Source organism: Carya illinoinensis, chromosome 6 (assembly GCF_018687715.1).
Source record: "Carya illinoinensis cultivar Pawnee chromosome 6, C.illinoinensisPawnee_v1, whole genome shotgun sequence".
Lineage (NCBI taxonomy): Eukaryota > Viridiplantae > Streptophyta > Magnoliopsida > Fagales > Juglandaceae > Carya > Carya illinoinensis.
In genome coordinates this window covers 8,376,513-8,402,807 of record NC_056757.1, presented here as the reverse complement: position 1 = coordinate 8,402,807, position 26,295 = coordinate 8,376,513, and the positions used below count along the sequence as shown (strand labels likewise).

Below are 26,295 nucleotides of genomic sequence, written 5' to 3'. Positions count from 1 at the left end.
GGTAGAATGTCGTTGAGTTTATCCCTCATTTTAAGTTTTTAACTACTTAGATATAATAAAAAAAAATTTTAATTTTTTATTTAATAATTCATGAAGTAATTTTTAATATATTAATATTTTTTATTTCTTAAAAATATTTAAATATATTAAAAAATTAAAAAAAGATAAAAATAAAAAAGTAACTTTATGCTAACGGCATATCCAAGGGTCAAAGCTGGGCGGCACGCTAGCACTACTTATATAATTATGAATAAATTTATTTAAGAAAATGCTTTAGAAACAAATGAATTATATAAAAGTAAACTCACAAACTGATGTATTTTAATATGATCAATCAGATTGTAAAGTTATTTTTATTATAAAGTAGATCTAACGAATCCAATAAAACTATCTCAATTTATATATTTATTTTTGTATAATCTCTTTATATATGTAACAATTTTCATCTATTTATCAACTTTTCAACATTTCTTGATATGATATTAAATGATAAGCCTATAATTAAAATATAATAAATAGTTTCTAATCATTTAATATCACATCATAGAATGATGATAAAATAGATATTGAATAGCATTACTCTATAATTATATAATTTACTATGTTTATTTTTTATATTTAAAATTTATATCTCAAATCAAATTATGTCATATGAATGGTGTGTGATATAAACTCATTTAAATAAAATTATTTATTTTCAAAATATCTTGATAATTTTAATTTCTCTAACATTTATCTTTATTCTTTCTATAATTTTTTTAACTCTGACTTAATTTTTGATTGTTGACTTTATATCCAACAATACTAATTTTAATGGATTCTAATTATGACATTGATTAGTATCATAATTAGAACCCATTAAAAACAGTGTAATAAACGTTGAACTTCTATTATCAAAGGTCCCTGAGATGTAAAATTTCGACTTTGGGAAGTTATGGCTTCAACAATCATCAAAGAGTTCACTTCCAGTTGTAACTTTCTGAATCTCAAATGTAAATCATAACCCTCTTAATGCTGCTAAAGGTTCAATATCATCTACGGAATAATGCCCAACTTCCTTCCTAATTGAAGCAAACGAAACAATTCCTTTTTATCTCTAAGAATTATCCCCATTCTAGTAGTACCCATCTTCCTAAAGAGAGCTTAGTTTTACATAAGGAAAAATATAGTTGCAAGTACAATTGTGCACTAATCTGTGCACCAATGTGATGTGATTGGTCAAAAAGTAGATTTTATTGAAAACAGTGTTAATTTAAATTTTAAGTATGAATAAATCAGTATTAGTACACAGATTAGTGCGCGACTGTATTTGTATGTAGCAAAACTCTTTACATAATCTAATAGGGGCAATTTTCATGACAAAATCTTTTCTTTTCTCATCACTGCACCAACATGCTTTATACATTTAAAGCTAGCTACATACTCAACACAATGATCAACACATATTTCACTGGGGCCTTTGGTTGTCTCAAATAAGCTGTGGTTTTTAAATTTCCACACACTCCAAGCAATCATAATAAATAATGGAATCAAAGATATATTATTTTCCATAAGATTCCACGCTAATCCATCAAAGTATGTTGCAGCAAAAAAAGAAGGAAACAATTATCTACAACGAGATTGCCAAATTGAAGTTACCTTTGAGCATAAACACAAAGCATGAAGCTAATCCTCACTTTCAGTATTGCACATCCCACATAAATTGTCTATCAAAACACCCATCTTTAGCAAGTTAAACCTAGGTAAACAATTTCGCCTAGCCTTCCATGCAAAATTCTTAACCTTTGGTGGAAGATCCAACTACCACAATTTTTTCCAGAATGTTGAACACCTTCCAGATTCCAAACAATCCATCTGATTTAATTAAGAATGAAGGCCCAAACCAACATGAAACCAAATTTTAAAGTGTATTGTCCATACTTAGTTTCTCCCTAAAAAAATTTATCCATAGCACAAAAATACAAAAGAGTTTTTAAAATAGAAATTGCCACATCAAGTGAAAATACTAAGCATGTGCAAAATGTCTAATGGGTCGATCAACCCGTGCAACCCGATTGGATCCAACCCGATAAAGTATGGTTAACATCAAAAGTCGGTTTGATATTATCGGACCCAATGAATATCGAGCGTAATTTGGAACACGGCTATCTCTTTCACTTCTACATCGAACCTTAGCCCTTGCCCCCATCTTCTCCCTGTCATTTAGGCTCTGTTCCCCTTCCTAGCATACCCATGGAGTGTGGGACGAAGTGAGTGTAGCGGACAGGCAATTTTGGCTACAGAAAACAAGAAAGTGAGCAAGAGGGGCAAGAAATAACCTAGGGCAAAGAAGCTGCCAGACCACTCCCCCTCTCTTCTATCTCTTCAATCCTCAGGAACCTAATCCCTGTTACCACCAATGTAGACATCTCTATCGAAAAGTTCCAACTCCCAGCAGTCTACCACTTGATAGGGCTTTTCCAAAGCCCCAATTATGTTTCTCGTACTTCCTTTTATAGGGTTTTTACTCCGTTTCCTTTGCTACCTCATTTGTCTTGGTCTTCTAATTTGCTTGGTGGGAGAAATGGGAAGAAAAATTGTAAATAAAAGAAAATATGTTTGGAGAGAGAGAGAGAGAGAGAGAGAGAGAGAGAGAGAGAGAGAGAGATGGTTTCATGGCTTCGGTGGAAAGAAATTGAAGCCAATCTCTCACCCACTATGTCCATGTGAGCCTCCTGATGTTTGCATGCTCCATAGTAAGCATGGTTGTCAGCTTTCACTCATCCTCTCCCATAACTCGTGCTCCATGGTAAGCGAATCTTGTTTTGGTGTTCTCCCCATTGTGAACCCTTGCCTTTATGTTCTGCTTCTTGGAACACACCCCAGGTGCTTGTGAAATGCTATAGTGGATTGCTCTCGAATCTTCGAGGGGAGCTCCTCTGTGAGAAAAGGTGAAAGAATGAGAGAAGGTTGAAAAGAATGAAAGTTCTATAAGATTCCAGATGCATTACGCTATTGTGCCCCTCATTGTATATACTACCCAGATGCATTACATGAATGTAGTTTTTAAAGATCCGACCTGACTCGAATGATTCAACCCAGGTCGGGTCAAATCCAAACCTGGTTTGTCCAAGTCAGGTTTCAAGCCTAGAGAATATTGTTTGTATTAGATCAACATGTCACTGCTTAGTTTGTGCATCAAATAACAAACTCACTGAAGCATCTAAAGGCAGTACATTAGAGCATGGAACCCTAAAAGGTTCCACCCCTATCGAAAATCCATCAATTCGACCATACATTAATATTTTCTCCACACCCAATTCTCCAATAACACTTTTTTTTTTTTTTTAAGTTTCCTTTGTAGCACATAAACTCCTTCAAACATAAGAGGAATTAGCATGAATATCATATTCTAAAAAAGAAGTATGTGGAAAATACCTTACTTTCAATGCCTTTGCCACCAATGAATCTGGATTGGTCATGATTTTACAGCCTTGCTTTGTAAGAAGAGCATAATTAAATACCTTCAAATCCCGAAATCTCATGCCTCCATACATTTTAGAAGTGCACAATTTATTCCAATTGAATCAATGCATTTTATATTCTGATTTTCTTTGTCCCCACCAAAAAGGAGCAAACATGTGTTCCAATTCTTTACACAATACTTTGGGCAACTTGAAAAAACTCATAGTAAAGGTAGGAAGAGTTTGAGCCACATCTTTAATCAATGTCTCTTTACCCGCTTGTGATAACAATTTCTCTTTCCACCCCTAGAATTTATTCCATATACGATACTTCAAATCTTGAAAAGTTGCTATTTTGGATCGCCCTACAAAAGACGGTAGTCCTAAATAATAATCATGTGTTTGAATAGAAACCACATGCCATATATCCTTTATAGCTTCCACTTCTACAAAATCATTTCTACTAAGCAGTAATTCAGTTTTTTTCAGATTGAACTGTTCTCCTAAAACCCCTTCACAAAACTATAACAACCTCATAAGAGCTTCATTTTCAACCACATTAGTTTTGCAAAATAATAAACTATCATCAATGAAGAACAAGTGGCTAATAACAAGTGTAGCATTACAAATTTTAATTCCTGTTATAAACCTCCTTTGAATAGCATCATGTATAAGAGCAAATAATCCTTCCGCACACAATACAAACAAGTAGGGTGACAACCCTTGTCTTATATCCCTTGAGGGAACAATTGACAAAGAGGGTACACCATTTATTAAAATTTGATAAGAGACTGAAGAGATATATGACAAAACCAGCGCTATCCATTTTGAATCAAACCACAATTTAACCAACACACTTTAAAGAAACTTCCACTACACCCTATTATATGCCTTACTCATATCTAATTTAATCGACATAACACCTAATTTCTCCTTCATTCTCTATTTTTTGGAATGTACACCCTCATATGCAAGAATAATATTATCAGTAATAATTCTTCTTGATATAAAAGCCAATTGGCTAGAGGAGATAATAGTTGGCAAAATGTTTTTCAACCTATTAGTAATCATTTTAGAAATTATCTTATAGATCACACTGCATAAATTAATAGGTAAAAAATCTTGAACCTTTTTAGGCTTGTTTTTCTTTGGAATAAACACAATAAAAGTATCATTAAACTCTTTCGAAATTATCCCATGATGCAAAATAGAGAAAACTATATTATTGACCTTGCTTCCCACTATATGCCAATATGACATCTCATCAGGGCCTTGTGCTTCATAGTTGCATTTGAAATAAGGCTTCTTTAACTTCCACAGCAGAATAGGGCTGTAAAAGGGATTCATTAATCTCTTTAGTAACTTTTCTTTGTAAAACATTAATTACTGGATCCATCACATTCAGACAAGTAATAGAAAATAGCGCTGAAAAGTATGAGACTATAAGCCTCACCAAATCCTCTCCCTCTCTCCAAACACCCCTTTTATCTCGAAGTCTGGCAATATGATTTCTGCTTCTTCGCTAAGAAGCTTTATGATGGAAAAACTGAGTGTTTTTATAACCTGATAGTAGCCGCAATACCCTAGATCTCTACTTCCACATCATTTCCTCCCTCTCTGATAGCAAATTAATATCAAATTTAAGCCCCCTAACCTTTACAATTTTATCAGGATAAAAAATTAAACTATTTAGCTTAGCCCTCTTTTCTGCCAATAATTTCTAAATATTGCCAAATTGTTTAAACTTCCAAGAGTTGAGTCAGATTTGACAGCACAAAATAGTTTCCTTCAGATCATCAACTGATGCCTCATTAGTGCTATTACCCCATGCAGAATCAATAACTTCTTCACATCCTACTGTCCCAATCCACATAGATTCAAATCTAAAAAGTTTTATGCTACGCCTTTTTCTTACAAACTGAACCATATGTATCTAGCAATAAACAGTTATGATCAGAATAAGCACTTCTAAAATTGCTTACCTTCATAGATGGATACAATGAAAACAATTCAGGATTAGCCATAAATTTGTCTAATCTCTCTTGAATATTAGTCATCTCATCTCTCATATTAGACGAGGTAAAGTAATGCCCCTCTGTATTTATACTTCACAACTGACAGAAATCCACCGCTTCCCTAAAGTCCCTCATTTGCCATTCACTTCGATTCTTACCTCCTCCCTTTTTCTTATTAGATAGTATATTCATTAAAATCACCGAAACAAAGCCATGGCCCCTAAACAGATAGAGAATGTATTTCATCAAAACCCAAATCTCCTTTTGACTCCTCACCTTAGAGTGTCCATAAATAGAAGTAATTCTCTATTTAGTTTGTGAACTTGCATCCACCAACCAAGCATCAAAATGATGTTTAGAATAAGAGATTATGTCTACTTTAGTATTTTAACACCAATACAATGCAATCCCACCACTCTGAGCTTCACTACTAATAGCTAGACATCCATAAAAAACCCAGTTAATATTTTAGATATTCCATTTTCCTTCCCAGTGATTTATTTTCCATTACAAACACAACATCGGGAACTTCTCTTTGTATTACATCACGAAGCACATGAACACCCATAGGTTCCCAAGCCAACACCCATAGGTTCCCAAGCCCATGGGAGTTCCATTCTAAAAGTTTCATGTTGATCGGCTGAGATTTAGCCTTCGTCGATAACATTGTAATTTCCACAAGATCCTCTTCGTCCATAAAACAGAATCTCTTAGGATTAGCCCCATTAGACTTAAAATTGAAAACACCAAAATCATTTACTCTTTTTGAATGAATTAGAGAATTTTGCTTATCCAAATTTGCTTCCAAAGAAGCAGCTTCCTTCCTTCGCCACTAACCACCCATAACACTAGTCATTGCCTTTCCTTTTCGCTACCCTGACTTTGTTGTTCCTCTAGAATGACTAGAACAGAACTCGGTATTAGTCTTCATTGTTATATCAAATTTTATAACTTTATATCTCATCGACTGATGAAATTTATTTAAGTAGTTTTATAAATTAACCAATTGAACAAAAAGTCATACAAATGCAATCCATTAATCAATATAATTAGGAATGATACAATTTTAAATTGAAAACAGTCATTCTTTGACTATGCAGGATTTGAAAAATATTTAATTATTAACTCATATCATAGATTAAAATAATACCAAATGATTGGAAAATTATTTATCATTTGTTATCCAGATGACTAACATAAGAGGGGGCTGAATTGAGTTGTATTTAAAAATTAACAATTATAAATCAAATACACAATATAAAATATAAACAAAATATGAAGTAGTAATAAATATAAAAAATAAGGGTAAGAGAGAAGCAAATTCAGTATATTAACGAGGTTATGCCCCACTACTCACGTCCTCGCTTCAAACTACCCTTTGAAGATCCTCAAATTCACTATTCAACTTTTTTCAAGTAGAGATAGAAACCTATTACACATTTGAACAACACCGCTACAAAGAATCCGTGTAGAACACCCTCTAAGCTTGCAATCACCTTACACGTGGTGATTCAACTATTCCTTGTATAGAATACTTTCTACACGCACAAAGGTTATACACATTTTTTTATTGATACAAGAGCTAATAGTGGATAGGTTATCAGAAAACACTCCTCAATTAGTGAAATAAGAACAGTATAGCTTAAACTATATTTATTTCAAAATGCATAAGGATTAAGGCTCAATTCTTAGATAATAGAGAATGAAAGCTTTAAATGAATGTTGTATACTTTTGGTATTGTAGATTTAAAACTCTCAAATGATCTATTTATAGGCATATAAGAATTTATATTCAAATTTAAAATGATTCACATATCTTAAAATTCTCAAATGATCTATTTATAGGCATATAAGAATTTATATTCAAATTTAAAATGATTCATATATCAAAGATAACATCATTTACTTTTCAAAAATTCAAATAAAAGTTTCTTCTTTTTTCATTTGTCAAAGACAACATCATTAATTTTTTAAAAATTTCAAATCTAATCTTTTTACTTTTCACATATGACAAAAGAATGACACTTTATTTTTAAAATTTTTCAAATAAAATCATCTACTTTTTACATAATTCAAAAAGAGTATCAATCACTTTTGAAAATATTCAAATAAAACATGCACATGTGAAAGATGACAATAAATCATCTTTAATATTTTCAAAATTTAAACATTTAATCATATCATATATATGTGAAAGATGACAACCAATCATTTTTCAAAATTTTCAAATTTAATTTTTAAAATATTCATGCATAAGTGGAAAATGTATTTTAATACTTTATAATAAAATATTAATTTTGAGCCTTAATCCTAATTTTAAATTTTTAAGAGATTTACAACATTACTCTATGAGTTTTAATGTGAACTTGTTCTCTTCTTGCTTATGCTTGGTTCCTTGATGTGCTTAACTCCATTGTTTAGACAACTTGAGATTGAGACTCTTTTATTTTTTGAATTAATTTGTTATCATCAAAATCTATATGTAGATATATAATTATACGAAACTTGAAACTTTGAATTCAACATCATTGTTAGAGACAAATTGACTGGGTCCAACACATCAAAAACCTATCACTAATAATAAGGAAAGAGTTATATAAAGCCAAAAGATAAGACAGAGAAGAGACAAACCAAAAGAAGCTAGCTCAGACTCTTAAAAGGAAAGAGTTTCATAAGGCAAGTATTCAATCACTCCAAAGAAGAAAACAAATTTTTATAAAAGGATGAGATCTCTATAAATGAGGGGACTCTCCACAAGCTCCCTATGTATAAACTCTACTACACATAGCAACTCCAAAAGATCTCTCTCAAGGGAGGCATCGTCTTAACCTTTCAAATTCCTAAATTTCTATATTATATTGAGCAATATGTGAGGCCATGAGTGATTATAAAATCACCTATTATAGTAGATTTTGCCCCTAAACAACCCGTGGACATAAGCTTTTGTGTCAAACTACGTAAATATCTGTGTCTCTCTTTATTTATTTTCATTTACTTATTTACTATTTATTTTATGGATAAATATAAAGAGCATTGTATCAAAGCCTGAATCACCATCGTGGACTAGGGATAATTCATTTCTCCCTTCCAGCCTGTTGTGCAATATTTGGCATTAACAGTTTGCATCGTCTGTGGGATTTGACTTTTCATTATTTTCGATAACGATAAGAAGATGATTCTCCAACTCACAAGATATTCTCCCGAAAATGTCATACAAGTTCCTCGATCCTACACTTATTATTTTATTTCATTAGTATTGTTAGAATGGAGCAATATATATATATATATATATAAACTTATGAAGGGACCTATAAAATGGAGTGTGCACTATGAACGTGCACCAAGCACTAGGCGATGTATGCCATGAACATTACATGCTCCTGCATGGCTCGGTGTAGTTACACGGCACCTTTGAGCATCATCGTGCATGGCAGACTTGCTACTCGCCACCTTCGTGTATGGTGTGGCATAATCCCGACCACTAGGTCGAGGACCAGGATGGAGCCAACGAGGGTTTTCCCGCTAATATCACACTGCCAGGAACCTAACAACTAGTGAGAGATCACCCATTAGCTTCATAAGGGCTATCAAGACTGTCTGCAACCACTACTGGGCTTGCCATTGTTGTTTGTTGCAGGCGAGGTGCTTCCCTCCCGTTGGCATGTCCAAATCTGACAAACGGAGGCGGGTAGAGGATTTGTGCACAATACACATTGTATGCAGCTTCAGCCATCGGCAACTTGCTAGCTAGTAGCCACCACTCATCTCAGTCACCAGCATAATGGTCCTCTAGCCCGTAGCTCAGCTCGCCGCAGCACCCTACAAGTCGTCATCAACCACACCATGTACGCTGTAGAAGGCCAAAAGCCAAGTGTCCATGCGCCAGTAGGACCATCGCTAGCCACCATCTAAGATACCAGAGTCTTTTCTCCAGGCCTGGTGGTCCCCAACCATGGTACTCACCACCAGTGCTAGCCCACGGAAGTTCTTCGTAGCTAGCATCAGTTGCTCGCCAAAATGGTTTTGCTTGCTAGTTGCTCACAGAGTGTTCCTTGCCAGTCCCCCATCACCAAGCATTGCCTATATCAAATTGGTTGCCAACCGTGTTTGCTCGCCTTTGCCCACCAGAATCATTCCTCGCTGTTACAAGCTTGCTACCAGTGTGATTCCTCGCCACAATGATTTCAGTCCATAGTTTGCTCACTAGAGGATGTTGCTCGCCAATTACTCCCCACACAAAGTGTTCCTTGCTTGTTGCTCATTACACAAAGTGTCCCTTACCATACATAGTATGTTCCTCGTCATGCACACAAATCTTGCTTGGCAATATAGTCCGATAAACAAAAAAGAAAGAGAATAGAAAGAGTCAAGCTACTTGACTCGGAGTTGAAATCGCCTCACCTCTAAGAGAGTGAACAAACAAGAATCATCTTGAGACAGAACAATTTTCATTGCTACAAAAGCGCTTAAGATCGATGAACAATTTTCCAGTGTAAAAATAATTCAGTAGTGAATGATCTCAGTATGGGAAGAATGGAAAGCAGCAACTAAATTGCTATGGTTTGTCTCTTTCAAACTTGCTATTTTATTTCTACTAACAAATTTTATTTTTGGAAGATTTCCCCCACAAAATTCCTCGAGGTTTCACGAATATTTAGTGTCTGTACTCCTCGAGAATATACTTCGCTCGAAATCACCTACGTGGCACGAAACACCAGCTGCCTCTTAAGCACTAGTCAGGCATCTTAATTTGTTATCATCAGAATAGATCATTTGGTATCGCAGGCATCCCGTGTCCTCATTGATGCCAAAGCATGATTGCCTACGGGCATTACTCTTGTGTCACCAGCCTTCACTACACTCAAGTGAAATGGGTCAAGTTTGTAAATCTCAAACTTGTGATTTAAATTACCTAATCTAACATGTTTGGTTTTGTTAGTACGATCAAGCTCTAGCTTTCGCCACCAAGTGCAGTCACGCTTTGTCTCCCACCAGAACAAAGTGATTGAGCTCAACTTTAATATCAATGCGATCAAGGTATTCTCTTGCTACACTCATATTGCTAAAGTTACGCGGTCTAGGCATTCTCCCACTACACTCACATCGTCAAAGTTACGCAACCAAGTCATCCTCCCACTACACTCTCATCATCAAGAGTTATGCAGTCAATGCATCCTTCTGCTACGCTCACATCGCTTGAGTTATGTGGTGAAGATATCCTTCCACTACACTCATTGCTAGAGTTACGCAATCGAGACATTCCCCTATTACACTCACATCGCCAAAGTTATGCGGTCAAGGCATCCTTCCGCTACACTTTTATCGCCAGAGTTACGTAGTCAAGGCAACCTCTCGCTACACTTTCATCACCTAAAGTTACAAGATCGAGACATCCCACGCTACACTCTCATAGCCAAGAGTTATGCAGTTGATGCATTCTTCCTCTACACTCACAGCTGAGTGACTCCACTCGCACCATCAACTCGGTCGAGGTATCCTCCCTCAAGTACAAGCCGAGTGTCTCTACTCGTTACAACCACCACTAGCGGGTTACCTTTAAAAACGAGTCTCTGAGCTCTACAATCGCCTCGCATGGATTTCCTTTAGAAACAAGTCGACAAGCTCAACAACCACCTAAGATGAATTCAAGGTGTTGAAGGGCTCCCTGATCACTTAAGCACAAGTTACTACAAATAAAGTCTTACATCAACATCCAAATGGAAATATTGTTCACCAACAAAAAATCGCAGCATGGGGCAAAATCCATTAATTACCATGCAAATGTTCTTATAAACAAACTTCACAGATGCCAATTCTCGAAGGCTCTTACTACAAAATTCACGGATTCTTCTTGAAGACCACTCATAGAGATCTTCATTGCATTGCATAACAGTGACAAACTATGGACCAATTTAAAATTTCTTTTTCTGCAATGTTTTACTGGTTATCTCCATCATGGTTGACTTGAAAATTCTTAAGGCCTTCTTGATGAACAAGTTGACCTTAAGAATTGTGGGCATCTGTTAGGGACAAAATTGATAGGGTCCAATCCATTCAAAACCTATTACTAATAAAAGGAAAGAGATAAAGTCAAAAGATAATGTAGAAAAGAGATAAGATAAGAAAGAGATAAACCAAAAGAAGTTAACTCATACTCTTAAAATGAAAAGGTTTCATACGGGTAAGTTGGACTCAAACACTCCAAGAAAGAAAATAGATCTCTATAAAAGGAGGAGATCTCTACAAATGAGAATGACTCTCCACAAGCTCATTACATACAAACTCCATCATACAAAGCGACTCCAAAAGATCTCTCTCAAATGAGGCATTGTCTTCAATCTCCCAAAATCTTAAATTTTTCTATTGTATTGAGTGATATGTAAGGCCATAAGAAATTGTAAAATTAACTATTATAATGGATTTTGCCCTCAAACAACCCATGGATGTAAGTTTTTATGCTCAACCATGTAAATTTCCGTATTCTTGTTTATTTATTTATATTTACTTATTTACTATTTATTTTATGAATGAACGTGAAGAGCACGGTATTGAAACCTGAATCATCATCGTGGGCCAGGAATAATCCATTCCTCTCTTTTAGCTTGTTATGCAATCTTTGGCATTAACAATCATTTTCTTACTATTTTTTTAAATTCTTTTAATACTATGTAAGTGAATATGGGCATGTTTGTTTGAACGTAAAATATTTTTTTAAAAGAAAATATTTCGTTTTTACAAGTAAAAAAAGGCTTTTATGTTGTTTGAATGACAATATGAGAATATGTTCATGTTTGGAAATGCAGTAAGAAATATAACTTATAATTTTAGGACTTATAACTTTTAATTTAAGTAATATGTTATACTATTAAAAAATTTACTGTCTGATAATTATATTTTTAAAACACTTTCAAACATATTATATTTTTTTAGAAATAAATTAAAAAGTATTTTTTATATGTAGAAATGACAATCATTTATTTATTTTTTTAAATATGTCGATATTTGTAAAAGTTTGAAAGTTGTAATTATTTAAAAGTTGTATAAGTATTTTTGTCAATTGACAGTGTTTTTAACATTTGAATTACTTTCCAGATTATCTGGAGCAACACGTTTGAGAAAAAACATCAAAATGATGATTTCCCTCAAACATACATTTTAGTTTAATTGAGATTAAAATGTATTTTAATACGTAACACTCAAACAATCTAATTGTTTCATTTAAAGAGATTTTAAGGCTATTTAACCACTTTTTAAACTTCTAACACAATCCCAAATAGGTTTATAAATGTTTAAAAATGCTTTTGCTATCTAGTGTGCATATTTATACTAAATTTTTTAGAGTTTTACTGATTCATTTATATTCAAAATTTAAATTAGCATTGTTTTCAATAAAATCTATTTTTTAACTAATCACATTAAATTGGTACATATATTAGTGCGTAATTGTATTACAATTAGATTTTTCCAATTCTTTATGCGATAAATGTAATATTAGTGTCAACTTTTACATTTGTAATAATAATTTTGATATATTAAACAAGATTAATAAACTCAAATTATTTTTAGTGTATTTTAGTTGAACATTTTACACTATGTGCCTTTAAAATTGAACATGTAACGTGCTATAAAATTAAAGAAAAACCTTAAAAAATCTAAAAAAAAAAAAGCGATAAAAAAAATTAAAAACAGAAAATGTAAAAAAAAAAACTTAAAAAAAATTAAAGTACATAATTAAAAACATTTAAAATTTTAAAAAATAAGAAAAGGATAGAAGGAAATCAATTTCTGAAATTTTTAAGTGGAAATCAATTTCAGATGAGTGTTGCTAGGTTGCTGCTGACCGTTGGGTGTGCTCTTAGGTAAAATTCAATATTTAAATTTTTTTATTCATATTTTTTAATATTTTTAAAAAATATAAAAAATCTAAAAAATACGAATACACTAATAATCATTTCCTTAATCAATATGTAAAATAAAAATAAATAAATAATGAGAGGTAAAAAAAAAGAAAAAGAACTAAATAAGAGGATATAGTAGCATTATTCATTTAAAAAATGAAGCTTGAGTTTTTCATTGACTAAATATAAAAAAATTGTGAAAAATCATTTCAAAAGAGTTTTACATCAAAACAAAGGGACCCTAAGCATTGCCATTGGAATGACTATATCATTTTTCAAAATTTGACTAATATGGAACATTTTTACTTTTAACTAATTACTTAAAACTTGAAGTCTAGATTAGATTAGCTATCACACTTTCTATAATAATAAAATAATAATAATAATAATATTATTATTTATATTTATTTTTTAATTTTTTAAATACTTATTTATTTTTATTTTCATGATTTCCAATAACCTCCAACAAAATATATCAATGCTCTATATAACCTCCTATTTATATAAACAAACTTGTATGAAAAGAGGAACTAAACCAGGAAAAGCACCAAGAGAAGAGGAACTTCATAATTTTTGCACCAAATTTCATAATTTATGCGTAAGGCACATTGATAAATCCACAAATGAGAAGAGGAATTAAACCAGGAAGAGCACTAAGACCCACAACCCCAAAAAGAATGGCAACGACTAGGAAAAGTTGCAATCCAAGGCTCCATGTTGAATGCAATCACCATGGAAATTCACCCATTCAATAGGCATCAACTGAAATATAATTCACCCATTCCTTATCTCCTTGAATCAAAGAGCTAGTGCCTTTGAGACAAAGACTCAAACACATTGAAAAGAATTAGACATCCCACAATAGATAGACCTTCATCCAAATTCCTCTCATTGCGACTTGAATAATTTACAAAAGCAAAGAGTTTTTAAGGTGCACAAACTATAGAAATTGTCCTAAGAAATGCATAAAATCTTATGTATATATTTTCTAAGTGTAAAGTGACAGAGATTCCTAAGTGCTCAAAGGAAAAACAAAAAGTTAATAGGCCAAGGCACCATGTCCAAACTTTCAATACTAGATGATCTTAGCAGAATTTTGATATTCAGAGCTTAAACCAATCCAAAGGATAGCACCCACCAAACAGAGTTTAAAACTCTAATGGATTTTGACCATTGAACAAGCAAAAATGCTAAAAAAGATATCCAAACCAGTCTTCTAGCAAAGTAAACCAACCATCTCATTTGATTGAACTCGTCATTTCTGGCCATTAGATTCCATATACCGGTAGTAACATAAACAATACTGCAAAGAGCACAACATATGGAAACCACTACCAAGATCCAATCTTTTTCATTACCAAAATCCATGAGAACCCCACTGCATATTTATCAAAAGATCGAAAGACTGAGAATCTAAAAGATTCATGCAAAGAAGGAGAAACCAGCAACTCAATGAAATAAAATAGAGATTAAAACAAATAGGCTCGTAATTCAATGGAGAATACAGTAAAATTTTGACAGCCAATTAACCAATCAAGAGAAGGAAAAAAAAAAAAAAAAACTACTATCACAATAAACAAAACCTACCAATATTTTTGCCAAAATCTTATACAAAAGAAAAATGAAGACTCATCTAATTATCTCAAGGGTTCTTAAGACTCATTGAAAACAGTATATGAATTTTGAGAAAAATGAAAAAATCTCAATGGTTCACAGCAAATGTTTTCAAGACTCATCTAATTATCTAAATCTACCATCGAATGGGTCTGTCAATTTAGCTTACAGCAAACGTTGTACATCCTTTTCATCCAAAATTTATCTATCTAGTTTACAAAAAAAATCGGAAGCTAACATAAAATCAAAACTCAGAAACCGAATCAAACGATAACTTCAATGTTAAAGAAAACATTAACAATTACCAAAACTCAATCATCCCGAGTTGGAAATAAAGTAAGAACCTTCCTCCCTCTTGTCCCATTAGCCGATTCCAAACAAATTGAGCAAAATAAAAAAAAAAAAAAAATCAAGGTTAAGCTTTCAGGTCTTACCGTGTCGTTGGTATATGATTTAGAGAGAAACTCTGAGCAGCTGCTGCAAAGGAGATGGTTGTGTGAAGAAGGATATGTGCAAGAAAAAGAAAAGGAAAATGAATAAAAAAAGAAAAGGAAAAAAAAAACGAAGATGGTTGTGTGAAGAAGGATATCTGCAAGGAAAAGAATGTGCATGAAAGAAGGAGAAGGAGATGGTTGCGGGAAGGAAAAGGAAAACAGGCGTGAGATAGACTAGCAGGAAGGAAAAGGAAAACGACCATGGGACAGAAAATAATAAAATACTGGTATGAAGGAACTACAATACTTTTCATATATAGAATGTAAGATGAATTTATTGTAACTAATATTTTAGATGAAAAGAATTTAGTTAATTTAATGTAAGTTCAATTTAGTAAAGATTCTCTAAAATATAAAAGACACTGGCATTTTGCTAATCCAATGCCAGTGCTCTAAATTACCGATGTTTATCTTAAAATTAGAGGTTTTCTTAAAGAAATTGAAGCCTAAAGCCCTAAAAATAAAATAATTTTAATTTTAACTACCAGTTTGGATGGTAAAATATTCTTAACCTACCGTATTATTATTTATTATTTTATATTATTATTTACTGTTATTCAATATTTATCTATTACTTTTTTTCTTCCTATTTTACCCTTACTGAGCATCTGAACAGGGGATGAACACTTCATTACCTTGGGAGATCGATGGTATCGTTTCTTTGTTCCTTCTGATCTGGTCTCTTTAAAGACACTTTCGAGGACCGTGGAAACCTCGCTTCCCCCGTCTGTTGTCTTCTCTCTCTCTCTCTCTCTAGCATGGCGGATGCTTATTGGAGGTACGGCGACTCACGGCAGCCGCCGTCGCAGTCGATCCCCCAGATTGTCGGAAAACGCTCCCGCTCCGACTACGGTAATAAACCTCTCTTTCTCCGTCTCTAGTTTTACCTCTTATGCGCTACTCCATCATGCGTTACTTCTGGTATTGCTAGGTGATGGAATTTAGGGTTTTCGGTAATTGCCGTTCGTGTCTTCTTTTGTAGATTTTCTTCCCCGTTTGGTCAGTGACGAAGCTGAAAGAAAGAAAATTAAAGGACTGGGAAACTATAATTAAGCAAACTTTCGGTTTTTGAATGTTTGGGTTATTTAAAAATTGCTTTTTTTAGCTGGAAAAAAACCTAGTTCTTGAGTTCTTCTTTTTATTTCATTTCTTTGTTTTTTTCTTTCGGTTTTGTTTTTGGGATTGAACAAACTGGAAACCTGTGGTTATTTCGTTGATATCTTTTACTTTATTACGTTTTCTAAGCTATCAAATGGAGGTTGAGCTATCAAGTCTTGCTTTCTCCGCTATTTGATTTGCTTTCTGGTTTTTCTTAGAAATCATTGCTTGGGTTGCAGCAAATTTAATGGATTGTGACAGCTCTGCCTTCTTTTTAATTTATTTTTACATGAATGAATTTCATTGTTTTGTTTGGCGGAACAAAAATAGGATATCAAAACTTTTGAGGTGGTGGTGAGATTATATTGGATAAGTAGATATGAATTCTTTGTGATTATGCATAATGAGGACACACTTTATTATTTGTTTGCTCCTTTCTTGTCTAAATGTCCCATTACTTGTCTCTAGACCTTTATTTTTGACATGTTTGGTATTGAAAAAGTTCAGGATTGTACATATGGGGCCTACATATTAGGACTCTCATCACTGATTGATCTCTTATTACATATGCTCCTCAGTTTACAAGATATTCTGTATTAATTTTTTGGTGTTTTGGGTTGCGTTCATATCTATTACTTGTGTATGTGCAATAGAATGTAAGGGATTTATCTCAGATTTGGTGAATACGTGTAGACATTCCACCCTATGTAGGTAAGTCATCTAGGACAGTAATAAAAATACATACAATTGCCTATGTGATTGTTTTAGGGTTGAAAAATCTGTGGCTTTCTGTTCTGGGATTGTATATGGAGAAGGTTAGGTTTGTTGATTGATGATGGGTTGAAAAAGATAGGATAGAATTAGTATTTGTACTCAATGAAATCAGGTAGTTTGGGGGTTTGAAATATTTCCCAATTTAATCATGCATTATTGGTTTATGTGACAAAGAAAGACGCTTTTTGGAGATTGGTGATCGTTACCAAGTATGGGAGTTTGAGGGGTGGGTGGTTTTCTAAGGTGGAAATGACCTTTTGGTGTAGGGTCGTCAAAATATGTAATGATGAAGTGAGATTCCTTGTCAAAGGTTATTAAATTTGTAGTGGGTGATGGTTCTAAGATTAGTTTTTGGTGTGGTGTGCAGTGTTGTGTAAAAAAATAAAAACGTGCAGTGTCAGAATTAAACGTTGAACATATCTTATCCAGAGTTGTATACTATTGCCCATTGTAAGGTTGCGTGGGTGGTGGAGAATATGCAAATACAAAATGGGATATTATTTTTAACGTACCCATTCAAGATTGGAAGGTGGGTTTGATTTCTTTTTCTTCTTCTTCTTCTTCTTTTTGAGAAGATGTATAATTTCAGAGTAAGACAAGGAGGTGTGGATGGTATATGTTGGATTCCATCGAAGAGAATTTTGAAGTGAAAGTCACACTAAAAATTTTATAACCTTACCTGTGGTATCCCCGTTTCCTTGGAAGTGCATTAGGAAAATATTGATGTTAGATAACCTGAGGAAGCAGGGGACATCATCGATGTGAATTGCTATTGTTCGTGTAACAAAAATGTAGAGTCTATTGATCATCATCTTGAGTACCACAGTGTAACAAGAATAATAATGAAGGAAGAAGATGCACAACTAAATTATTTTAGTACACAGAAATATTTGAAAGACAGTTTACTGTCCTTTTAGGACTAGGATTCTCAAAATGAGAAAAACACCTAAACGAATCTTGAAAAAAAGCTCACAACTGCCCCCAAGTTTCCAGCCTACTAGATATTAAGGACTTTTGCTCCTTTTCACGTTGTTTTAGTTGATTTCTCTTCTTGTAGTCTTCTTGTGTGCTTGGCTTGTGCCATTTTCCTTCAATAAAATTTTGCATATATGTATATATATTTATATAAATCCTAGAAAAGACTCTTTAAGACTTGTAACAAACCCGAGAAACTGTTGACAAAGCTTAAATAAGAAATACAAAACTATTCTCTGGATAGTTAAAAATTATGCTCGTCTGCATCAGAAAAGTTATAACTTTTAAATAATGACCTATTTAGAATATGTTTTATCCTAGATTACTGGCATCAGTGCCTTCAAATTCATGTAAGACTTGTCTCAATTTGATCTTGCATCTGGCACCTTATACATGAATCCCTAAATCATGTATACATTTGCAGCCCAAATAGAAAATTTGCAATACATGGAAATCAAATACAAACTAAGTGCATTTGTTAATGGAGCTCATCTATTATCAATATGCAATCTTTTTCTGCCTTTTGAATGGTGTGAACGTTTTTTTTTTTTTTGAGAATGTGACCTAATGTGTTGTTCACTTTGTTTATATTTCTGGTCATTTACTGTAGTATGTGCTTTCTTTTGAAGATATCCCTAGTGGTCATGAGCTGCCAAGCTATTTTTCTCGTGATGATGATAGAGGAACGCTTCGCGGAATTAGAGATACTGACTCCATTGGAGCGTCCTATGATCGTTACCTTCGCAGTGCAGTAAGAAATAATTATTTGTATTGTTTTTTGTGTATTGGATACAATTTTTGCCACTCCTAATTCATTTGTATCTTGAGGTCTAATGGTAAAATGCAATATTTCAGCAAGTTTCTTCTTATGGTGGGGGACAATCTGCTAGACCACTTGGTGGGGGATTATCGGGTCATGCTGTCGATGATCCGCGAATTGTGGGTATTGGGAGTGTGGAACCAGGTACTACTGTGAAGGACCGAACCTTGGGATTTGGAGGTGGAAGGCCTGAGGTTCCCCTTCCTCCCGATGCTTCCAGTACACTATTTGTCGAGGGCTTGCCCTCCAACTGTACACGACGGGAAGTGGCTCGTATCCTTCTATAGGCTACCCTGACTGTTGCTTGCACTTCTTTTATTTTTGCACTTTGCCCTTCATAGTCTTGTTCCTTCACTTGTGGTCACAGATATATTTCGTCCATTTGTTGGTTACAAAGAAGTGAGACTCGTAAGCAAGGAATCAAGACATGTAAGTTTATACAAGTGCATGGTCAATATTAAGCACATTTATGTATTCACTGATATTAATTAATCTGTGCAGCCTGGGGGAGATCCATTGGTACTTTGTTTTGTCGATTTTGTAAGTCCAGCCCATGCTGCCACTGCCATGGATGCATTGCAAGGTGAGCTTTTTATACCATTTACTTGTAAGAATTTTAACGCCATGTCTTTGTATCCACTATGTTACTTATTTGTCTCTGTTGTGCTTTGTTGAGCTGTTACTGGAGAAATACACATTTTCCTGGAATATTTTTCTTCATTTTTGTACACTGAGGGCATTGGATGGTTTTGCTACAGGGTATACCAAACCTGAGAATCGTGTGCTTTTTCTGATATGCATGTGTTTTGCCATTACTCGAGGATTACACTTTTATGTGTGCATATCCGTATGTGCTTGTTTGATGGTTGTTGGGGTTGGGGGAGCATTCAGATTTGTTGTTGACGTCTAATCTTATGATTAACCTTGATGTTATAACATTTTGTGGTTTTGCGCTGGCTCTAAGAGTTCCTTCCCTACTGAGAAGCAAAACACCAATGGCGAAACTGGAGTCTTGGAATTAATAATGTTAATAAAGAAAGAAATCAGTTTGCAAATTCCAAAATATCATGTTTGTTATCATGTAAGCAAAACGTGTTTTCTGTAGGAACAGTTATGTACGTATTACGAAAAAATTAGCACTGGAATTTTGTAATTTGAAACCCTGAGCTTTCAAAGGTTTGCAAAACTTTTATAAGTTTATCAAAAACTTTGCAAATCCTTAGTTCGGCAGCTTGTATATCTCAAATTAAGGCGAGAAACTCACTTTGAAGGGTATGGAAGTTCTACTGCAAAAGAATGGTTTTTGATAGGACTGTCAATTGGATCAGGTCATGACTTGAATAATTAAACAGCTCAATCATTATGACCCGAACCTGACATGCTTGTATTACGTTGACCTGGTGTGGCCCGTTTGAGTTTTGACCCATTTATGTATTGGGTCATATTTGGATCAACTTGAATTAACTGCAACTTGATTATGCCCAATCCTAACCCTATTGTTGTGTGTCATGTTCTTGGGTCGTTTTAAAACCAGCAGCTCTTTCTTGAGCCATTTCTTATTGGCATTTGACAAGGTTGCCTTTATTACTGATATGGTTTGACACTGTAGATTTGCTCTTGGGCTCATCAGGTAGGTTCATAATATTGAGTGGCACATTTTGCAAGGTTTTCGATTCGACTCTGCAATTCATCCACATTTAGAAAAAGGAAAAGAAATTTGGTTTAATCGACTTCATGGATTTTTAGCACAACTGGCCAAATAGGCTACCTATACTGGTTAAGGAGGCTGATTTATTCACATGGCTGGCAAACCGTGCCAGCTGGTTCAAATGATGATGCCATTAATAGCTCTGTTTAGGCTCACCTTTTCCTCGTCTGTTCTAGACCAATTGAAACCTCAGACTAACTAAAACAGAAACGCTGGCAAAATATTCCTTCATTTTTGTTACGTGTGTAAGCTACAGACTGGAAGCTTGATGACGGAGCTTTATCTTGGGAAGGTTGCAGAATTTCGTGCGTTGTCCCTATGGATCGCCCTTTTGACAATCAGGAAACAATTGGTGGATCTGCTTGTGTCCTGGGTGTGAGGGAAAGTGGTTGACTGTTTGTCACGTTTACTTTGCGTTTTCTATGTATTTAAGTTGGGTAATGATGCACACGTCTTATATCATCTGTCTGCTGATGACCTAATTAACCGTTGAAAACGTGGCTAGATGTTCAGCGTGAAATAGTGAAGCTCGATTTTGCAGGTTATATCTTTGATGAGCATGACCGTGACTCGGTCAGTTTAAGGTTGCAATTTGCTCGCTATCCTGGTGCGAGGTCAGGTGGCGGGCACCGTGGCAAGCGTTGACTTTGCAGTTTTGCAGGTGATAAACGTTATTTTCCACCCGTTCGGCTGTTTATTATTCATGACCGATAGGTGCTGACTAAGAAAACTTCTTTATAAAACGATAGATTGCGCTAAATCATGGAACGACGACGCTTCTCTGTAGGATTCACTCGAATATGGGAGGTTTGAGAATGAGGGGCAATGCGACAGACTTGCCGTTTCGTGAATTACAAGCGCTTTTGTTAGGAACAACTTGAACTTTGCAGTTTTCGTTGAGTCTGGGGCGATTGCTAGAGATTTGGAGTGTGATTTTCTATTTTTGAATTCTGTGAACTATTTCTGCGTTTAATCACTAAAGAATGTTTCCAAATACTGCTATATTTATCCTTAGTTGGAGATGGTGTAAACTTATATATTGTCCTGCCTCTCAGGCCTAATATGTGTTCCGACATATATTTCTAGCAGCGGAAGTGTGGTGATCATTAAAATATGTAGCATTATACATTAAAATGTGATGTATTGTTTGCAATTTAACATTTTCCTGAAATTATTTCTTAAATCTCTACCTACAACTTTTTTTTTATATATATATAAAAAGGAAAAAAAGGTAGAGAAAGCTGGTGAAGTTTGAGTCTATATGTTGAACACTCACTATATCTATGGTTTCCTTATTATTTTTTCTGCTGAAGAATTTCTCAAGCATAGAAACATCTCCTTTAATTGGATTTTTTTCTTTTTTTGGTTTTGAGCTTTCTGGTTGCCTATAATATATAGAGGAGATGTAGGAAACCAGCTTTTACAGTGATCCAAAAGCTGAAGCCAATTACATCTCTTGCTTATTATCTGAGAACAAGATTTGATAATTTGCTATCATGTAAACTGAGACTATGGTCATGACTGCAACAATGATGTTAATGCTCAAAGCCTGCTTGTAAGCGTTGCCTTGAGTATTTGTTTGATTTCTGCTAACTGGGTTTCGAAGCCACTTTTTTCTGATCATCAAGTTGACATTGGGTGGTACATCAAATAGGTCACATTATGCTCATTGTCATGAACTAGGTCAGTAGTTTGTATGCTATTATTTTTTTCTTCCTAGGGTGATGTATTGATCGTTATATCCCCTGCGACAGCATTGGTGATTTCTCATAATGCATATGCAATCATGGGATGAAAGTTTCTGCAAAAAAGAGGGTATTTATTCTGCTTAGTGGAGGCTTGGGCAAACCATATATTGCTCATTACTTTTACCAGATGCTGATGTGCCTGGTGTTTGAGGACTATTCCTGGCTCTTTTAAATTGTGATACCTGGTGCTTTTGATGACTCTTAAGAATACTGTGCTACGACCCCATTGCTGCATGTATAGAAGTAAGATAATCCTGGCAAGGAAAAAATAATGCTGTGATTAACTTGGCTACTTGCATAGGGGAGTTAGTGGATATGATCATGCATTTAGTCTGGGGTACTTGTTGGGAAGGCTGATACAAAGCTGAATTTCATGAAAATCTGGGTTGTAAGTTGTAACGCCCTAAAATGTTGAGCTTTGAGTTCCTAATTCTTTCGTCTTCTCCTTTTATTTTTATTTTTATTTTATTTTTGCTTGAGATTTTGTTGTTTTATTTATTTTTACTGAGAATTTGCTTTAAGCCTTCACCATTTTTTTCCTTTTTTGTAAAAAGGGTGTCTCTCTCTCTCTCTCTCTCTCTCTCTCTCTCTCTATATATATATATATATATACACATGGAAATTGTAAGAGCGTAGTTATATCAGGAGGAAGATTTCTAAAGAAAGTAAAGGAGAAAAAGGTCATTTATTGATCTATCCGTACTGAACTAGTAACAAAGCAAATTTGCTTATAGCCTTGAATCATTTTATGATGAGAATAATATTGATGGGTGGAATACGACGTCTTCGGAAATAAGCTGACGTAAATAGATATTACCTGACGTGATAGCAGTTTTGGGATAAGATTCTCTTTGAAATTTTGACTGGACAACGTAAAGCTGAAGGCAGTATTAAACATCACGAACGGTTTGATCCGAGCTCTGTTCCCTGGCCCCAACTCCTTATCTACTTGTCTTTCTTCTGTTGTATTCTTCCACGTCAAAGAAATGCTACGGACAAGTACTACTGTAGGTAAACTATCATTTTAAAATAATAATAATAATAACAATAATAATAATAATAATAATAATAATAATTTCACTTGTTTTGGATTTGGATTTAATTTGTGGCATAAAGAGATTATATATATATATAATATTGAAATTATCACTTTGAATTATCATGGTTTCCAGAGTTAAAGAGTGGGAGAGTTCGGACTGGACCGGACCTATTTGGTATGTTCGGTCCACATTTGCCTTTTTTTTTTTTAATTTAATTTAAGGACATTTTGTTTAATATTTATGTAATTAAATTGTGATATATTTAATATATATACATATAGTATACTATTATATATATTAATATATATTAGTAATATGCTAATACTATTAGTCTATTAGTATATAGTAAATTAGTAATAGTTATCAACTTATTTACTATAACTAATAATACACTAGTAGTAATACTATAACTAATAATTATATGTAATAATAGTAATACTATATGTAATATACTAGTATTACTATATCTCTTCAAATCCCGCACATTTATTAATACTCTTATGTCATACTATATTAAATAATAATAATATTCTTATTACTAATACTCTATGTAGTTATATTAAATACTATATTACTAATACTCTATGTAGTTATAGTGATTTAATACTAACATATTACATATTAAATTAACTATACTAATACTATTATAAATTTATACATATATGATATATTATAATTTATACCATAACTCTTATAATATGTTAATATATTAATATATACTAGTACTATATATTATAGTTAATAGTTATACATTAAAGAATATAATAATACATTCTTACTAAATATATATAGATATACTTATAGTGATACAATTATAACTATATTAGTATAAGTATTATTATTACTTATAGTATTTAATATAACTATATAGTCTATATTAGTATAACTATAGTATATTATAATATTAGACTATTAGTATTAGTATATAATTATAAATATTAGTATTAGTTAAAAATTATATAATTAATTTATAAAATTATTTATATAAATAGTATATATAAATTATATATTATTTTTATTTTTTATTCGGTCCTGTCTGGGGTGGAAAACCCCTGGACCGGAACCGGATTGAATGAGTTCGGTCCTCCTAAAATTGGATTGGATTGGTCTGGACCGGCTGAATCTCACCCCTAGTTAAAGACAAATGTCATGTCTCTTGAAAGAAAAAAATATGGATTATGAAAAAATGGTGACATGCATCCGGTGATCAATAGACTATGATCTATTCTTTCATTATTGTCCCTTTGAAATGTTTTTATGTGTTTTGGTATACATGCATAGAAGTTTGCATAGATTTTCCTTTCGAATTCCTTTAACTAATTTGCCATAGAAGAAATATTCCAGAGCTTATGAAAGAAATGCCCATTTATGATCTTGCTTTGCCTCTATAGCCCAGTTTTTTTATTTGAAGATAGTAATTAAGTTAGCAATTGACTGTTTCATGTTACAATATAAGCCATTGTAAGAGTTTTTTTTGAGTTGCACCGATCGAATGCTGTGGTATATTGAAGCAAAGCCAAAGGCGCCCTTGGAGGGAGTGAAAAAGAAGGATATGCATACCAAGCTTATGAAGAAGTACAAATCAGTTCCTACAAGGTGGTTTCTTGTCATCCTTGTGCCGAGCATTGCTTTCATAATGTTTGCTTGTGAGTATAACAATGTCAAGCTATAATTTCCTTGGCGGGGCGAACTGCTAGCTTGTGCCGTTTTCCCTTTTCTTCACTCTTCCAATTGGTGTCATCACTGCCACCACCACAAACCAGGTAAATAAATGTCAAGCTATAATGTTTAAACCATCTTTCACCACTGTTCCATGTGCATTATTGTTAAAATGGAAGTTATGCTGATATTTAGCACTTTTTGTGCATCTGTCAGTGCTGATTCAGATGCCGGGTTTGAATGTTGGAACACATGATGCATGTGCTTCAAGGTGTTTGGATGCATCAGCATGATTCAACCTCTAAATTTTGCTGGCAGACTTTTAAGCTTGGCAACTACATGAAGATTTCACTGAGGTGGATGCTCATGACACAGGTCGATTTTGTTTTCTGTTTCTGGTATTCATATATAAGAGCTATAATTTATAGCAATACACTCTTCAAAAACGACAATTGGTGTTATTACAGGTGGTTCACATAGCAGTAATGGCTGGTACACACAGGAACTCTATGCTCCCAAAGGGCAGTCCCTGGAGTTTCCCATTGGTCCGTGTCTTTCCTGAGGCATCTTTTATCTGTGGACTTGCTGGACTGATATGAATATTCGGAAACCTCGGTTACGGGGAATGTTAATTGATTCTTTCAGAAACCTTGGTGAATATGGGAATGTCAATTGAAGAAAATAAGTAAAATAGAATTTGAATGGAATTTCTATTTCTTAATTGAATGATTGTGTGCTGTAAGATGGCTTTATTTATAGGGAAAAAGAAAGGCAAGTGATGTAAGGAAATAAATAAACACAAGATTTTCTGACCTAGAGTATTTACATTGTTTAACAATATTGCCATAATATTCAAACAATATCAGTGTAATATTCTAGACCTATCAAATATACATCAACATCCCCCTCAAGCTAACTCTAGATGGTAAAGCAAGCTTAACTTTGGAAACAAGATCACGAAGACGATAGGGTTGGCGAGATTTTGCGAAAATATTAGCAAACTAGTCTT

At 33.7% G+C, this 26,295-nt stretch overlaps 1 protein-coding gene across 8 annotated transcripts; it reads left to right on the top strand.

Annotated features, from left to right (window-relative positions):
- Nucleotides 1–16,094: 16,094 nt before the first annotated feature.
- On the top strand, nucleotides 16,095–26,135 carry LOC122313280 (RNA-binding protein 2-like). Of its 8 annotated transcripts, none has more exons than XR_006243348.1 (8): nucleotides 16,095–16,316; nucleotides 18,941–19,062; nucleotides 19,167–19,404; nucleotides 19,499–19,560; nucleotides 19,633–19,714; nucleotides 25,139–25,390; nucleotides 25,503–25,661; nucleotides 25,754–26,135. XR_006243348.1 is itself a non-coding variant. In XM_043128127.1 (7 exons), the coding sequence occupies exons 1-6, from the start codon at nucleotides 16,223–16,225 to the stop codon at nucleotides 21,482–21,484; spliced, it is 702 nt and encodes a 233-aa protein (XP_042984061.1). In that variant the 5' UTR covers nucleotides 16,099–16,222; the 3' UTR covers nucleotides 21,485–21,500; nucleotides 21,627–22,010. The 8 variants fall into 8 exon arrangements, 6 of the variants coding, with proteins under 6 accessions (XP_042984059.1, XP_042984063.1, XP_042984064.1 ...); XR_006243349.1 differs by having other exon boundaries at nucleotides 16,096–16,316; nucleotides 25,144–25,390; XM_043128127.1 differs by lacking the exons at nucleotides 25,139–25,390; nucleotides 25,503–25,661; nucleotides 25,754–26,135 and adding exons at nucleotides 21,381–21,500; nucleotides 21,627–22,010 and having other exon boundaries at nucleotides 16,099–16,316.
- Nucleotides 26,136–26,295: the final 160 nt, after the last annotated feature.

What these genes read in the sequence shown, in the direction of transcription:
- LOC122313280 (XM_043128125.1), top strand. Translation starts at nt 16,223, where the DNA reads ATGGCGGATGCTTATTGGAGGTACGGCGACTCACGGCAGCCGCCGTCG. An exon ending in ACGCTCCCGCTCCGACTACG is followed by an intron (nt 16,317 to 18,940) that starts GTAATAAACCTC and finishes TTTCTTTTGAAG; the next exon opens with ATATCCCTAGTGGTCATGAG. An exon ending in TGCCATGGATGCATTGCAAG is followed by an intron (nt 19,715 to 19,889) that starts GTGAGCTTTTTA and finishes GTTTTGCTACAG; the next exon opens with GGTATACCAAACCTGAGAAT.